The 16,830-nt window shown below is 41.9% G+C and overlaps 1 protein-coding gene across 2 annotated transcripts in view; it reads right to left on the reverse strand.

The window, feature by feature from the left end:
* Positions 1-2,006: 2,006 nt before the first annotated feature.
* The window catches only part of CLIP4 (CAP-Gly domain containing linker protein family member 4), a 243,447-nt gene continuing 228,623 nt past the window's right edge, over positions 2,007-16,830 (reverse strand). For both annotated transcript variants that reach the window (XM_069236201.1, XM_069236200.1), the window contains 2 exons: positions 15,060-15,135; positions 2,007-4,263 (listed from right to left, as the gene is read on the reverse strand). In XM_069236201.1, coding sequence (XP_069092302.1) covers positions 3,945-4,263; positions 15,060-15,135 — 395 coding nt within the window. In that variant the 3' untranslated portion in view covers positions 2,007-3,944. The remainder of the gene's footprint in view (positions 4,264-15,059; positions 15,136-16,830) is intronic.

A 16,830-nucleotide genomic window follows, 5' to 3' on the forward strand; every position in this document is an offset into this window, starting at 1 on the left:
AGAGGCACATGTCAAACTCTTGCCTGGGGCCATGCCAATCAACACTAGACTTTCACTGTACCAGGGACTCCGGATGGATTACACTGTACACAACAGCGAGGGCTCTTAAACTCAGTTCTGGCTGCAGTACAATAAAACATAGAGAAACACATGGTATTCGTGATCTTCACATGATTTTTATGCCACCACCCTAAATTAGTTGTTCTAGATTGCCTGGAGACACCCCAATTAATGTTTGCATGCCAGGAACCCAAGTATTGCACGTCTTAATGACCCTCTACTTTGCTCCACAAAGCAGAGGTGCAGCTTCTCAAACATTCAATAGAATCCACACAATACATACAGCAATGGTTAACTGGACTCCCCGTGGTGAATTGACAGTCTACCCAACAGCCAAGATTTTTTACTTTGTGACAACATGGAATTAGCATTTTTGTAGTGGCTATGTTGTTATAGGATGTGTAAAATCTGGTGATAGCAAACTATGACCTAATGTGCAACAGCTCTGTTTTGTTTAGTAGTTGGGACCTTCCAATTTTCAGTGGTCCAACTCTTAATAATGTCTATGAGATCATTTAGCCTCTGATCGATCTGCGGAAGGAGTCACTGTGTGGGAGTACCAGCATGAAATCCCACTGCATTTGGATCAAACATGAGATTGCGGGATTAACCGATAAGTTGTAAAACACTGGGGATAACAGGAAACCTTGCCTGCCTCTAGTCCATTCAACAGAAAAAGTGTGAAAAGGCGCGGACAGCACCAGCAACTCCAGTAGTGCTCACGATTATTAATGTGCTGCCTCCAGGAGTCACTCCCTCATATCTGAAGTGTGGTTACTGTACCCTGACTTGCCCTGATGTCACACCGCATATCACCCAGAAAGTCATTAGTTTCCAAATTGTGCATTATCTGAAAAGTGACTACATCCTCCAAGCTATCTGCTATGAAGCTAGTCCTGTCATGAGACAAGCACTTGCAGAGCTGGCGTGCCTGGGATTTGGCTTTCACAGCAGAAGAGTAATCCATGACTATTTCAGTGAATTCAGCACTGTATTCTGCATAAACGATAACCACAAAAGGTTATCTCAATGATGAAGGAAAACATTACTCATGTAAGACATTTCCCCAGGTTCACTATGAAAAGTTACAAAAGTGGAAATGCCTTCACATTGTAAATGGGAAATGTATTATTATTTTCCAGGGGTACTGCTTGGATCATACAAGTCTCATTCATTCCAACACACACTCCTAGAAACCTTTAGAAAGAAAAAAGAAAAGTTTTTACTGCAAATGCGTGAGGAAGAGTAAAGTAATTTTTTTTTTAACCTTTTACTCTGCAACTAAGGAATCCTGTTTTCTCGTTATTACTGTATCTCCAAGAGACAGAAGGGTGGAGGGTCCTCTCTATACTGAATACCAAGAAATAAACAATTTAACTCCACACAAAGCAAACGTGCTAGTGCTAAACGATGGGCCTATCACATGATTCATTCTGTCTTAATCCATCCGATGGCTCGCTGTGACGGTTGCACCCAAGCGTCCCCTACGTCTGCGTCTGGCAAATATACCCCTTCGAACAAACTGCACAAAGGGAGAGAAAGAGAATAGTTAATAATGCAGGTTTGACAAAGTGCTTTATAATTCTTGGGCAACTTCCTAGTTAAAAGCTCTACAGCCAATCAGGATGTATCAGTTTACCATGTACCACCTAGTACAATACTTAACTGTTATTTGATTATATGGCGTTCTGATTTAAATAAACTTATTTGAGAATGCCTTGACTGAAAAAAAAAAGTTTTTTTCTTTACCTCATAGCATGAGTGGCTGTTCAGAAAAAACTTGACTAAGAAAATTGTTTTCCTCTTCACCTTCCAACTTGAGTGGCTGTTCAGAAAAAAAGCTATACACATTATAGATGTGCAAATTATGCAGCATACTTAGGGAAAGTAAGGGGCTTGACACAACCATATTGCTGAAAATCAATAGAAACAAATACAAAACATGATTAAATACCATCTGTAACTTTACTTAAATATATTCAAATTTCATTATAAAACAAATCTGAAGATTCATGATTTACAGTTTCAGCATTCAAGGGATCATTGTATTTCTGCTAAAGGACATTTTAGTACCTGTTTAAAACATGTTACAGGCATGAAATTATAAAAAACATCTGTATTGTATTCGTTGTGGGTTAAAATATTCTTGCTCTGGGACATAATCTGTTGGTGCAAATAAGAGTACAAGACAGTAAAGTTTGAAGTATATACACACACAAGTGTGTGTGCAGAGAAAACATGAAATACCATTGCACAGTGTCCGAACATACAATACAAACAGAACAAATGGCTCAAATATCAGAGTTCAGTTGACAAAGCTTTTTTATATTAAAATTAAATCAAATTACGTGTCCAAGGGCAAGACACAAATTATATTCTATTATTTTTATTTTACATTTAAAAAGTACATTCTTTGTGACCTCACTAAAAAACAATCACTGGTCTTATCAGGAAGCAATAGGTACAAACCTTTGCTATGTAAACAGAGTTCAAGAAAAATACCTCTTGAAATATATATCAAAACACCCACATTTGTAAAAACTGCAGAATTAATCCACTCAAAATTTAGGACATCAACCCTTTTGAATGCAATGCCAAATATTAAATAACATTCAAGTCAGACACATTCTGAAGTCGCAGAAGTGCAAAGGCATAACTATCTTTGTGGATGGCACAGTCATGTCACATACAAAACGGGTCTGTTATATAACCTGGTATGCATTAAATGAGTGGAGAAACTATACTTAATGTAAAGCTTGAAGTGCTCACAACTGTGAAGTGTTCTATTTTTTAATAACATGCTCAATGTTTTCCTTCACTGATACCAATATAATGATCTTGTGCTGTAGACTAACAAATTCTTTGCATATTTCACCTTTATAAGGAAAAGCTATTTAAATACTGTATTCTAGATTATAGATCATGAAACACAATGATGATCTACTGAAGAGATACAGATATACTTTTTATACAGTAATATTTTAAGCCTCTTTGTATAGAAATATAATAGACTGTTGAAAGAACACCTGCTCTGGGTAGTATCTATGTAACACCTCTCCAGTCACACCTTTGACATGTAGTACCTTTAGTGGTTAGAACTGTAGAAGGCACCAATAACTTTTCTTGCTTTTATATTTATTTATTTCCTTTATAAACATCTCTTACGTGGAGCATGAACTCCACAGAGATAAAAGTGCATTATTTTTTAAAAAGTGCTAGCCGATGCCTGTAGCTTATGATACAAATGCCCACAGTGTAGAAATACGGCTTTAGGTGCTTGCAATGGAGCTCAAACAACATGTGTATTTAAGACCCTTCTCTACTTACATTATTCTTTGGGCTCCTCTAGCCAAAGGAGCACTATAACAATTATGTGTGTATTATTATTGTCAGTTCTTCAGTTTTCCTCTCTTGCTGGTGTGCTTTATGTTTATGTGATGCTGCACTGCTGGGTTGTAAGGATGTAAAAACAGATATGAAAAGTGATGTAAAGTTTCACTGCTCCATCTTAGTACTTGAACTGCTAGGATGAATTCTAGATATGGATAATATTCAGCAGTAAGAAACCATCTCTTACTTTAAACAATCATTCGAAATCAATGCTGCTTTTGGGGACTATGAAGTAGTATGAACTACCACCACTGGTACATATAAAACAAAAAACCCACTGACTTAAACAGGCTGTAGATTTGATCTACATTATTCATATGAGTTTTTAAAACTCCTAGTTTTTAAAACTGATATTTGTGTGACAATGCAAGCAATGCAAAGCAAATCTTCAGAAAGGTAAAAGGTTAAATATATTTTCATGCAAACAATGCATAAGCCTGTCACATTTGTAGTCTAATTTTTCCGTAAGCTGAGCTTTTTTAAAGACTGTCTCTTCAGCAAGTATCATTAACAAGTTTGGACCCATTTATCCCACGATATGTTACTCTACTTGGCCGAACCAGTACACCATAATTCTGCTTGCACTGGAAATATCGCTTGTCCCCAACAGATCCATCATTCTTTCCCTTGGCAGATCGGAGCTCAAGCCCTAGCCACAGTCCTTGTGCAAAATCAGTCGGGCCAATATACCTAATGATAGCCATCTCATTAGAGCTGGTCAGAAGGACCTGTGAACCTTCATGTAGTCTCACGTTTCCCTCATTACTGCTTGTGGTTGTGTTGCTCCAACTACGCCGTATGGGGTTCTTAGATCTGGAGGAAACAATAAACAGCACATGAGAATCTTAGTTGCTTAAAAGGACTAATCTGTCAAGAACAATTTCAAAGACATTACTAAACTGAAAAGCAAATATACCTCAAAGATTAACAAAACAAGCAATGAGAAAGAAGTGAGGTAGCATATGAAGAAGCTTATTATAGCTCTGCATAGAGAGAAAAAAAGTATTTCTAGTTTATGTAAAACATTTGGACCACGCTCCCATCAGATGAACAAACCAGGCCTGGAGTAGCTAGACTATTCTGATATCCTTAAATGTAGTTCCTCTTTGCATTCAAAACAAGTACGAACCTTTGGAATGTAGGGGACATTTCTTGATTTCATTGATTTTTGGAGATCAGAGATGTGGAAACTGCTAATCCACATTATGCAATATAGAAGTTGGGTATAACGACATTAAACAGATAGAAAATAATTTTTCAAATTGTTACAGTAAGAACATAACATTTGACAGGGTAGCACAGTCCAACAATTATACTTTGGGCAATCAAGAAGTCAGGAAGAGAGTGATGCAATGGTAGCGCGCTACAGCAAACAAACAAAAACCAGAAGAAATTAAATGTATGATACTATTTACAGGACTGAAGAGGTGGCAATACAAATGTAAAGTTTGCTAGCAGGAAGCAATGCTGATACAAAACAATGGGCTCAATGAAATAGATTAAATACACAGATTACTGTAAACCATGCTACAGGAAATTCGAAAGCCAAATAATATCAACACAAAAAATTAAAGGGCCTGCAGCCATGTGCATTAGTAGCAGGAATGACAAGAATAATCACAGAATGCAGACACTGGAAGAAAAGCTGTGTGGGCAAACTGTTTATGACAGCCATAAAATTAAAATTACATAATGAACATGAACTTTTTTCTGCTTTAATAAATATTATAAAAGAGAGAAGATCATGGTATGTATAGTAAGATAACAAAAGTAGGTGGATAACGTTTTTAAATAAGCCTAGTAATGTGACCTACTTGTAATACTCTGTCCACTGTTCTTGACCTTTGTTACCTTCACATGCACAGTTTGCTATCCAGATTTATGAAGTCCGTAACTATCTGAAGGCTTACCAGTGCTGAGTGAGTCGTAGTGTCTCCTAGCGCGTTGATGCCGAAAATAAAGGCTAGTGGGGGTATAGCCAGGTTTTAGACATTTTTCTAAAATGTATCTCATTCATTTAGTTTCTCAGGTCAGCGGGCATTCAGTTCCAAAGATTCGGGGTCAGATACAAGAAAGATCTACATCTCCATCGGGTTCTTTGGATCCGTGGAACCTTTCATAGTTGCCATTGCTATATCTTAAAGTCCTTGAGGGAGTGTAAGGTCCATGATCAGCAAAGGCCCTTTCTCTTTTATTCCTCAATGAGCCAAAGTGTCTTGAACTTAATCATCTCCTTTACTGGAAGCCAGTGCAAGGAGGCCAGCACACTTTTTGCAAAGGAGTGCTTAGGCAGTTTAAGGATCAACCTGGCTGCCGAGTTTTGGATCAGTTGAATGCGACTGAGAATGTGGGAAGCCGTAGGTGGCAGTCTTAGCTATTGATTGGCTGGGGCCGCGCAGTGGTTCATGCAGCGGTATCAAAAAAGGACAACATAAAGGAGGAGGCAGCGGGTTGATTCCGGTCACCATCTTAAAGTGTCTTCATGTTCAATATCGTACTACTAAGGGTTGTAGATCGAACCTATGAAGATCATGCAAAAACGTGAATATGTACCCTATATTAAAAAATCTTATGATGGCTCATGTTTCAATTAGGAAAAATTCATTTGGAAAACAGGGATGCCATCTTTAAATGCTACTGTATTTATGTAGGAAAGTACCCTCTCTTTGGCCTGGTTACCCCTTCTTTTTCCCTGCTGTCAGCATGCTTGGACTGTTTTTACTGGGATCCTGCTAACCAGGACCCCAGTGATTGTGCTCTCTCCCTCTAAATTTGGTTGCTTAGGACTTTAAACACCCCACAATTGGCATACTGGTGTCCCCATGTAAATCCCTAGGCATATGGTACTCAGGTACCCAGGGCATTGGGGCAACAGGGGTTCTCCATGGGCTGCAGCATGTATTATGCCACCCATGGGAGCCCATGCAAAATGTGTCTGCAGGCCTACAATTGCAGACTGTGTGGAAAGGTGCATGCACCCTTTCACCACAGGTCACTGTAAGTCACCCGTATGGTAGGCCCTCCTAGCCCAGAGGACAGGGTGCAAGTCCCTGTGTGAGTGCACTCCTGCATGAGCAGAGGTGCACCTACGAACTCCAGCTCCATTGCACTGGACTTCGTAAGTGCAGGGAAGCTATTTTATCCATGTACTGGACACAGGTTACTACCTGGTTCCAACTACATAATGGTAATTCTGAACCTGGCCATGTTTGGTATCCAACATGTCAGAATCATACCCCAATACTGTTGCCAGTATTGGTTGTGTGATTACATGCACTTTGGGGGCTCCTTAGAGGACCCCCAGTATTACTCCTACCAGACTTCTGGTGTTTTTAGGGCAGCCTGCGCTGCAGCCACCAGACAGGTTCCTGCCCTCCTGCTGCTTGACCAGCTCAAGCAGGGGAATGCAGAACAAAGGATTTCCTGTGGGACGGGGAGGCAACACCCTCTCCCCAGGGAAATTGGTGTTACATGGCTTGGAAGGGGTAGCATCCCCAAGCCACTGGTATGCTTTGAGGGGCACATTTGGTGCCCTCCTTGCATAAACCGGTTTGTACCACTCCAGGGACCTTTGGTCCCTGCTCTGGCGCAAACTGGACAAAGGAGGTGGTGCCCAGAGCTCCTTCAGGTGACCACTTGGTTCTGCTATCTTGAATCCAAAATGTTCAGAGGCCCCTGGGAGCATCTGAATGGCCAGGTCAGGCAGATGACGTCACAGCCCCCTCCTGATAGGTGACCAATTCCCCTTCCTTGACTATTTAGGGTCTCCCTCTTGGGTGGGTCCTCAGAATTGACGTGCAAGATTCCACCAGGACTCCTCTGCATCGTTTACTTAATCTTCTGGGCACTGGAACCGCAACTAGACTGTTCAGGAACCAACAATCTGCAACTCCAGCGACGACTCCACTTTGCAACATTGTTTCTCCGTCTTCTACCAGCAACTGCAGCATTTCCCGGCTGTGCATCCACTGAGGGCAACGAGACTCCAGCCTGCACCAAGAAGTAAGAAGGAATCTCCCTTTTAGTGAAGAAGTCACTCCTCTGCATTAGCAGGCACCCAATGCAATGACGACTGGCTGCGTAAATCTGCTCTCCCACGGAACTGCATGGATTCTACATCACAGGGTGGTGGTCTGGAGTGGTCCCCTGGTCCTTTCTGCCAGCTGTCCAACTTGGGAGACGGTAAGCCCTTGCCTCTCCTGGCAGGACAGTAATCCTGTGCACTGCAACTCTTGCAGCTACCAAGGATTGTTTGCTCCTGTCCCAAGGGATCTACAGGCTCTGTGGCCCCCCGGCCCCCAGCACTTCTTCCCGCCAGGCACACAAACCTCCCTGCTGCTCCAGCGACGTGGGACTCCTCTTCAGGTGTACTGAGAGGGCCACACTGCGACTTGATGTTCCTGTTGCGAGTGGGTTGCCTGTGAGGGCTGCATCCTCTTCTGGTGACTCTCCCGACTGCCGAGGGGCAACTCGGACTCCCCTACAAGAGTGGAGTCCCCTGGGCCTTGCTGGTCCTCTTCAGCCTTGTAACACTTCTTTTTCTTCTTCTGCATTTTGCCAAGCTTGTTGGTGGTTTTCCCGCAACACTGACCAAATGCAACCCGACTGCCAACGTGGAATATCATCTGCATCACTTCAGGGGCTCCTCTTTATCTCCTGTGCTGCACAGCTGGTTTTCTTCATCCCCGACGACCTGGTCCTGCATCCACAGAAGGGTGGGTACGGCCGAACACTGCATCAGTAACTGGACTTGGTCCCCTTCCTTTGCAGGTCTTCTGCCAGAATCCATCTTTGGGTTCTTCCAGTCTGGTTTGGATCTTGCACAATCCTTTTACCAAGTCCTCCTGTTGGTTTTGGGGAAAACCAGGTACTTACCTCTGCTCTCCTGGTCGCTGGGGGTCACTTTGGTACTCACCTCTTGGGGTTCTTAGTTCCTCCAGCTCCCCTCTAATGATTCCACATTCTTGGGTGGGGGGCTGTATCTCACATTCCACTTTCTTAGTATATGGTTTGGCCCTACCCTAGGGTGTTCACTATTTTCTTTTACTTTTGCCAATGCTTGTTGCTCTCATGCTCCTGACTGATTGCTTTTGTGTATATAATTAGTGTGTTTACTTACCTTCAGTTGGGAGGACTGCCTATAAGTATTCTAGTGTTGTGATACTACAATAAAGTACCCTTATTTTTGTAACACTGTGTGGTTCTTTCATGTGTCAGAGTGCTGTGTAGCTATAGTGGTATTGCATAAACTTTGCATGTCTCCTAGATAAGTCTTGGCTGCTCATCCACAGCTACCTCTAGAGAGCCCTGGCTTCCTAGACACTGCCTACACTTCACTAACAGCGGATACCTGGACCTGGCTTAGGGTGATAACACCATAGGTGTCCACCACACACCAGGCCATCTTCTATAATTTACAACGGCATTAACAAGGGTTGCTATAGTGGTCATGTAGAGAAAACTGGTACTATATTCTCTATGTGTGAAATCTTATGGTGGCTGGTAGCGTCACAAGACAAATGCCCAAATAATAATAATCTGATCAAATGGAAGTCATAGCATAGGTGTGATTCAATGGTGCGGGCCAAGAACAACTAGCAGAGGTGTGATTATATCTCACACCATGGGATATCATCACTGAGGTCAAGAGTGTGGGTAGCACGGCAGAAAACCCATCGCTGTTCTTTGCGGAGCAATGCCAACTTTCCCCAACATTCATTTGCTTCCAAAACAGTCTATTTTAGGATGCTGAAATTGTGATTTAGGGTGAAAAGGTTGGTGTACATTTTTGTGGTAATAAGCTTGCAGCATATATTCCTATGGTGCTCCATGATTCTGGGTTTCACCAATCTCGTAGTCACCCCTCCGTATGTTAAATCACAAGAGCACCCGATCAGGTAGACACAATTCTTTGTGTTACAATTGGTGTAGTGTTTCTGAGACCATACAAAAGAGTTGCCGAAGTGAACTTCCTTCCTGGCCTTGGTGACATGACAGACACTACAGAATTCACAAGGGAAGAAGCCTATGACTGGGGTAAGTCCCAGAGAGTGGACTGTTTGGGTCTTGGTTTCTAGCCTGGGTCATGGCATGTATTAGAAGATCTTTCAGATTTTGGGTACGTTTGAAGGCAAACCTCTGGTGTGGTACGTCCAAAATCCCTGAATGGAGAATGGCTCAATACTTCATGGTGATGCGCTGTATGTGGTTTGAACTGGGAGTAATGGTGGTGACACAGGTAGGAGTACCATCAGTCTGTTTTGTTCTTGGTTCCAGTAGTGCCTTTTGATGGTTATTCCGTGCCCTCTTGCAAGTCTGATTGATGATTTTAGGAGGAAAGTTACATGAAGAGAGGTTAGTACTTAGGTGATTGGGCTGGTGGTCATTATCTTTTAACTTACTGCAGTTCCTGCGCAGGTGGAGGAATTGTCCATTAGGTAAATTGTCCGTCGGAGCCTTAGGGTGATAGCTGCTGTAATAGCAACAAACTGTTGATCTGTGGTCTTCTTAAAGGTGGTCATTGGTAATATTCCCTCATTGATAGATATGAGGAGATCCAGGAAAGGGAGTTCGTTATCTGAGAAACTGCCAAGGGCAGAGTTTGAGCAAATAGGTTATGCTAAATAGGTTATGCCAGGCGATGGGAACAAAAGACGGGCTTCAAGTGGCATGTACATTCCTCAAACACAGCTGCAGGCTGGCCTAGGCAATTTAACTAGGAATATAGCCCATTTGTAAGACGATGGTAATTTCCTTCATGAACACAGTAATACCACCAAGATGTTGTTTAAAGGAAGAAACATATAAACAGAGTATGAGGATGAACACTCGAGAAATGTATGTCACTGTGCAAGACTAACATATAAATGAGTCAGTTGCTGCATGGAGTAGAATAACAAAGATGGAGACTGTAGTAATGAACTTGCAGAAAATTGTAAGGTGGGCAGGCACAATGCAAATCCCCATAATGGACTTGCTGTGATAATGGGAATGGGAAAATATATGTAAAATGTACAAGACAGAGGTTTTTCAGTCTCTGCAGCACTGAGAAGGTTGTCACTAATGGCTAGACACAAAGATGAACTCAAAATAAAAATACACAGGAGGAAACTAATGACATGATAGATGAGTCATTCTCACATCTGTCCTGTTACTATATGTTTTTCTATATGACATGCAGCGTGTTAGGTGGACCAGGCTTAAGGTCTGCGTGATCCCATGAAGTCCTGTCTCAAATTGGGAGGGTAAGCATAATCTGTTTACTACACTGGCATGACGTGCTACCTTTTCACGATCACCCTGTGCCACTTTACTTAATACTCACCTTACTATATTAGATTTCTTCAACACTGACCAGAGCATTAATCAATGTTATGATTTTCATACATTTTCAGGGCGACGAATAGGAATGACATACTGGGTCAAAATGGACTTTTGTAAGTGACTGACGATACTAATCTCCCTGTTTTTGATTGTCAGCTGTTATAGGCAAGAGCAGTTTGAGTTTATATTTGGAGAAGCATTATTTCATTAGGTCCTGAGGAAGCGTCATTGGATCCTATATGGACCGGATAGACGCGAAACATGTCGACCTGATTTTGAGGTGGGTCTTGTAGTTCTTGACCACCTGAGTTTGTGTGATACAGTTTGAGAGTGGTCGAGCATCACGTCGACCTTACTCTCCTGGTAATTGTTTTTAATCTTGGCCTGCACCCCGTATCAATAAAGATACTTCTTATAGAGGGTTTTTGAGCCAATTTTACTCCCTGTTTATCTGTTTGCTCTCCTTTTCTTCCCCCCTTTTTTTGTTCTCCCTACTCACCTGAGGGATAGTGCGGCATCAAAAAAGAACTCCGGCAAAGAGCCCCCCGAAAGGGTGGTGCCCGTCAGACATTGCAGCGCCAGTCTGACGAGGAGCTGGTCCGATGATGAAGCATGACACCCATCTGGGTGTGTGAGGACACTTGCTCCTATTGAATAGGACTCCCTAGAACTCACCCTGCCTTCTTCTTATTGCTCTGTAGGAACAGTGCATTATATTATTAGTAACTGCTACTGGAGGGTATGCAGTGGACCTTAACTCCTCCGAATCCCTTTATTTTTTGATGTAGACACAAAGATGAACTCAAAATAAAAATACACAGGAGGAAACTAATGACATGATAGATGAGTCATTCTTTAGAATGTAATTGTTTATTGTGTGTGAAGAAATAAAGCTAAACAAACAGCATCACTTTAACATGGAGACTGTGATAAAGCACAGAATTATTATCTTAATAAGAACTAATGTAACACGCTTTCTGGATAGAAAGCTTTTTTGTCCAGTACAGATTGTCCTCCATCATTTAGGAATTATTTATGTCTTGAAGAGAACATAATTTGCCTTTATTATTGGGCAACTGGTGATCACTGGTTAGATATTCAGACATAGAGATGATCCTGAACTGCAGAGGGAGTTTGAGGTCCAATGACTTCATTGACCCATGCTTTATAGTGGCCCTCTCTGTGCAGCCCTTTCCCATGTCACAAAAGTTGTGCAGAGCAGCCGGGACCGCATTCTAAAATAGCTGGGGCGAGACCACATGCTGACCTAGGAGAAGCCGCTTTGTAAAAAGAACACGATTGGCTCAGACAGCCTATTTGCCTGGATTCAAGGGATCATATTAGATTGCCATCTCACAACCGGGAGATGTCTGGTCTCTAGACCACATCAAATCCACTCAAAAGTCACTTGGAGGCTAAACTGACCATATGGCAACTGGACACAACAGCATTTCACAGATCGATCATACTTTGCTTATCAATACTCCCAAATTGTTACCTGCCCTTCAAGTATAAATGGACTTGGGACCTAGACCGCCTGGATGACGATGACTGGTGAGAGGCCCGACTGGCACCAGGAAAACCAGCCATATCTGCCAAGCTAAGCTTTATCTAATTTAACATCTCCACCGGGTATATTATACACCTGACCATCTATGGACAGTAGGCAGAGGCCTGCCGGTCCTCAAATTGTCTCAGATGTAAACTACATATGTCATTTCACTTTTGTTAATATTTCCTTTTCTATTTTAACTGTCTTTTGCATATATAACTGTATTGATATTGATGAATTATTCAAGAACATATTTCACACAATGTACACATTCACTTGACAGATTACAGATATACCATTCTGTAGGTTTTGCTTAGTTTCTGTTGTAGTACACGTGTACAACAGGAAAAAAATACAATACAATAAATTAACTCAAAAGTGTGACTAATTCTCAACTATTAAATAAATCACTAGTCTGTTCCCCTCTGCGAATCCTATACTTTAAGATTTGGAAACCATTATTAGTGGCTAAAAAACAGAAGCCACAAGTGTAATGAGAAGGCTTGTTATGTGAGTGACTCTGAGGCGGGAAATTGTGGCATCGAGACGTTTTCAATTGCATCGGTTAATCTAGTACACGTACAGGATCAGACTTTTATGGGGGTGAGTTTGTATTTCTTTCAGGATTTCTACCATTTTCTTTCATTTTCTTTACCAAGTCCTGAACACCCTTCCTGATCTTCTCCATTTATGTGTCATTTCAAATATTTGCTTTTCTCTGCTAAAAATAGTCTGAGCTGTTAAGATCATTATTTCAGAAACCTGTTCACTGTTGCTTTGTTTTGTTGCATACAGCTCACAGACACATCTTCCTGAAGTTGCTTTTGCTGAAAGGCTGCACTATTGCTCATGCCAGCTATTGAATGTGAGCTACAAATAACTTGGGGCAAACATTATTTTGTCCTTTGTTGTACTTTCTTTTTAGAAAGTTTAGGAGCTAAGTCATTGCTGATATTAAGATTGCCATGTCTTACCTGGAAAGCCTGCTACTTAGAATCCCTGCATCATGCTTGTATGACAAACCCAATGTGCACCTGGGATGTGGGCAACATCAATAGTGTTTTTTATTTATTTGTAGAGTGAATTTGCGCCAGAGGCATCTTGGTGATGGTACCTTACCTCCATCATAGGCCACTAACAATACAGATATAAACAGACTGAACAATAACAAAACCTATAACAAAACTTGTGACTCAAAGAACCGAAGACCATTAACAAATAGGAATGTTTTTAAACATCTTCAAAATAGAAGTAAGGTACCAGACAGGGCTGGAGGAGAATACTGGTCCACAGTTGGGGGCCAAGGGCTAGAAAGGTCCTTGCAGTGCAATGCACTTCCTTGAATTGTGGCACTTTAGAGAGCTGGATCAAGGAGGTGCCTTGAAGCACAGGAGGTAAACTGAGAGAAACTTTGGGTCAGTTCCCAAAAGTCCAGTTTCATTAGACGTAACTCTTTAAACCTCTGGCTGGAAGCCAGTGCAAGGATCACCAGATATTTAACACATGGCCACATTTCCAAAGCCTGAACACAGGGCTCAATCACAGCTTCCTCAGTTGTAATTCCAGTACACAGCAATACCATGATCCAGCCGGGCTAGACGCAAGGGGCTCACAACTTGAAGGCATTTCCCTGGTGGAACAAAAGGCATGAATTTTTGGAGCAGGAGGAGGAAACAGGACGCCAATATATTCAGGATCTGAACATTTAAGTACACATTAAGTTCAAATTATGAGCCTACTTTTTTGCCTTAAAATCAATTGGAAATAGGTTTTTCCTGTACAGCAGGGCAAAGCTCTTAACACCAGGCCGCCAAATCTTCCAAGATTACCATGAATTTTGTCTTGCTGCCATTTATCTTAAGAAAATTATCTTCCATTCACATCTGGAAGGTTGTAAGGCAACAGCTGAGATGGATGATTGTTCCTTTAGAAGCGTTAGTGGCATACAAGAGCGCCTTAAAGTCAACATTGCAAATAAGCTCAACTAGAATTTTTAACAAGCAAGAGAGCCAAGCCCTGTGGCATCCCTCTAATTATAGGAATTTCTGCTGGTCAGAGTGGTAGTGTGGAAACAACCTAAGGCAACTCGGAAAGTCCAAAGCTACGGCAGCCATACCAATCCCTTCCCAATGGTCAAATAAGATGGTGTGGTCCACAGTGCCAAACGTCACAGACCGATCCAGAAGTTTCAGACCGGCTGGCTGCCCCCTGTCCATAGTGGAGTGCAGCTGGCCAAGAGCTGACACCAGGGGTGTTTCAAGCTTCTAAATGCTAAGATGAAACACTGCAAACAAAGTGAAATGCATTCTTCAGAGCTTATAATGGCTAAGGAACTGTGTACAGGAGACCAGGGATGTGATAACACACATCTAGGTAGAATCATCAAGGGTAGCCACTAGGAGTGCCTTTGTGCTATGTCTAGGTTTAAAACCCACCTGTGACAAGTCCAGAGCACCTAAGGCATGCAAGATAGCAGACCATCACTAAGCGAGATGCTGCTCTATGATTTCAGAGAGAGCAGGGATATTGATCTTTAGAATTTCACATCCCGAGGATGTAGGTCAGCCTTTCCAGCAGAGAAGTGACCACTGTTTTCTTACAAGCATAGGGGACCATCCCTTCAGAAAGGGCGCGGTTGATGAAATTGTACAGGCTCGTGACAAGAAATTGTCACTTCTGATTCAGAGGCCAATTAATTAAACAAGTTGTCCATTTTAAGACTAAGAATGCTTACCTGCCAAAGGAGTTCCTTCTGGTTATCTCCCTTTGTGAAGGGGATGCTGATGTTGTACTGAAACTTCGCCGGAAACCTAAATGCGGAAGAAAGTCAACTGCTCAGTAAAACCGCAAATACGTCTGCCAGTAAAGATGCTTAAATACGCTTACCTACAATTTTAATTTTCACTGTGCTTATACAAAACAAATCATAAGTAATAACATATTTTTCAACAATATTGGGCTGCATGTTTGTCATTCTCTCATTTTTAGGATTGTTAATAGCTCTATTAAATGTATAAATATATGCAACACAGAAGGCCTCATTCCCTCACCTGGAGTAATACCAATTCGGATGCAAACTCCTAAACCCCAAATCAGGATTATAACTGGTTTTGTAATACGGTAATCCACAGGTCTTTGCACGCACCCTTTGCTCTAAATAAAACCTGCAAAACTTATAGGGTTTAATAAGAGCCCATTTAGAGGGTGGCAGGTTGCAACGGGGCAAAGCATGTGGGGCTGAATTATTATCCAAATCCCAGGTCCAAAACTCTTAATGATGCAGTACTACACACCCATTAAATTATACACACTACAGGATTGTTATACGCACACATAGTATTCCACAATACTCAAATACAGCCCTATGGTAATTAGCCATTACTCAGACTGGGGACACATATAGAAGTGTACCTGGGTAGCTATCAGCAACAGGGTTGTTTTCCACTCAGGGGTTCCAAGTGATATCAGATAGACAACAAAAGCAAAGCTCAAATTTTCCACAGTAACAGAAAACTCCACACAAATACCTCAGTGCACATTTATTTTATGCATGGTGCACTAAATCCTCTTCCTCTGATTCCATGGATGTCATAGATCAGCTGCCTGGGTAGAAGAGCTACGGAGAGCTAAACACTTGCATATGTTCCCCTTACTCTTGCTGTACGTCAAAATAAATTCCCCCCATGATTCCTTCCACCAACCCTCATCAAAGCCTTCGGTAAGACTAGACTTGCTGCAATGACAGTGGCTCTGTGGGACCTGTTCGTCAGCTCAGCCTGCAGATCCCTGTCAGCCTGGGGCTGGAGGGACCTGTGCTAAACGTGGAGATAGCAGTTGGTGGTGCAGGTGAGGTGGCCTGATGTGTGTGAGTTAATGGAAAACAAAAACTGAGAAATTACATGGGAAGAAACCATATCAGAAAAACAAATCAGGAAAACAATTTTAAGGAAAGACAATTTTAAGGAAATACAAAAAAAACGAAAATTAAAGGAAACATTTTAAAGGAAAGATAATTTTGAGGAAAATCCAAAAATACATTGAACTCTAGGACTACTGTGGAGTATTTGGGCTCTGGTATGGGTAGTGCTTAGGGTGACAGGTGGAACCCCAACCTACCAGATGAAGGAAAAAAGGTGAGAAGAAAGGCCAAGAAAGATGAATGATGTACCCACAAGAACGTTTTAGAAGTGAGCCATCACCTGAAGGAGTTGAGTGAAGAGACACCTTCATAGAGATAGAGGCCAATCACAACACAAAACAATGCAAACACTGCTTACATTTGGAGGGTATCGTAGCATGATCTCCTGGCTATGTAGGTCCCTTGTGGCTATGACACTACCACCCCAAACGAGGTTGAGAACATACTGGGGGTCTGCAATGAGGCAAGACCTCAGGGAAACTGAACGGGCTGCAGCACTGGAGCACCCTAGACTAATTTACTCAAACACCCGATTCAAATATACACACTTCATCTACCTACACACCATGCATTTAACAGCTCACAG

This window comes from Pleurodeles waltl, chromosome 5 (assembly GCF_031143425.1).
Source record: "Pleurodeles waltl isolate 20211129_DDA chromosome 5, aPleWal1.hap1.20221129, whole genome shotgun sequence".
NCBI lineage: Eukaryota > Metazoa > Chordata > Amphibia > Caudata > Salamandridae > Pleurodeles > Pleurodeles waltl.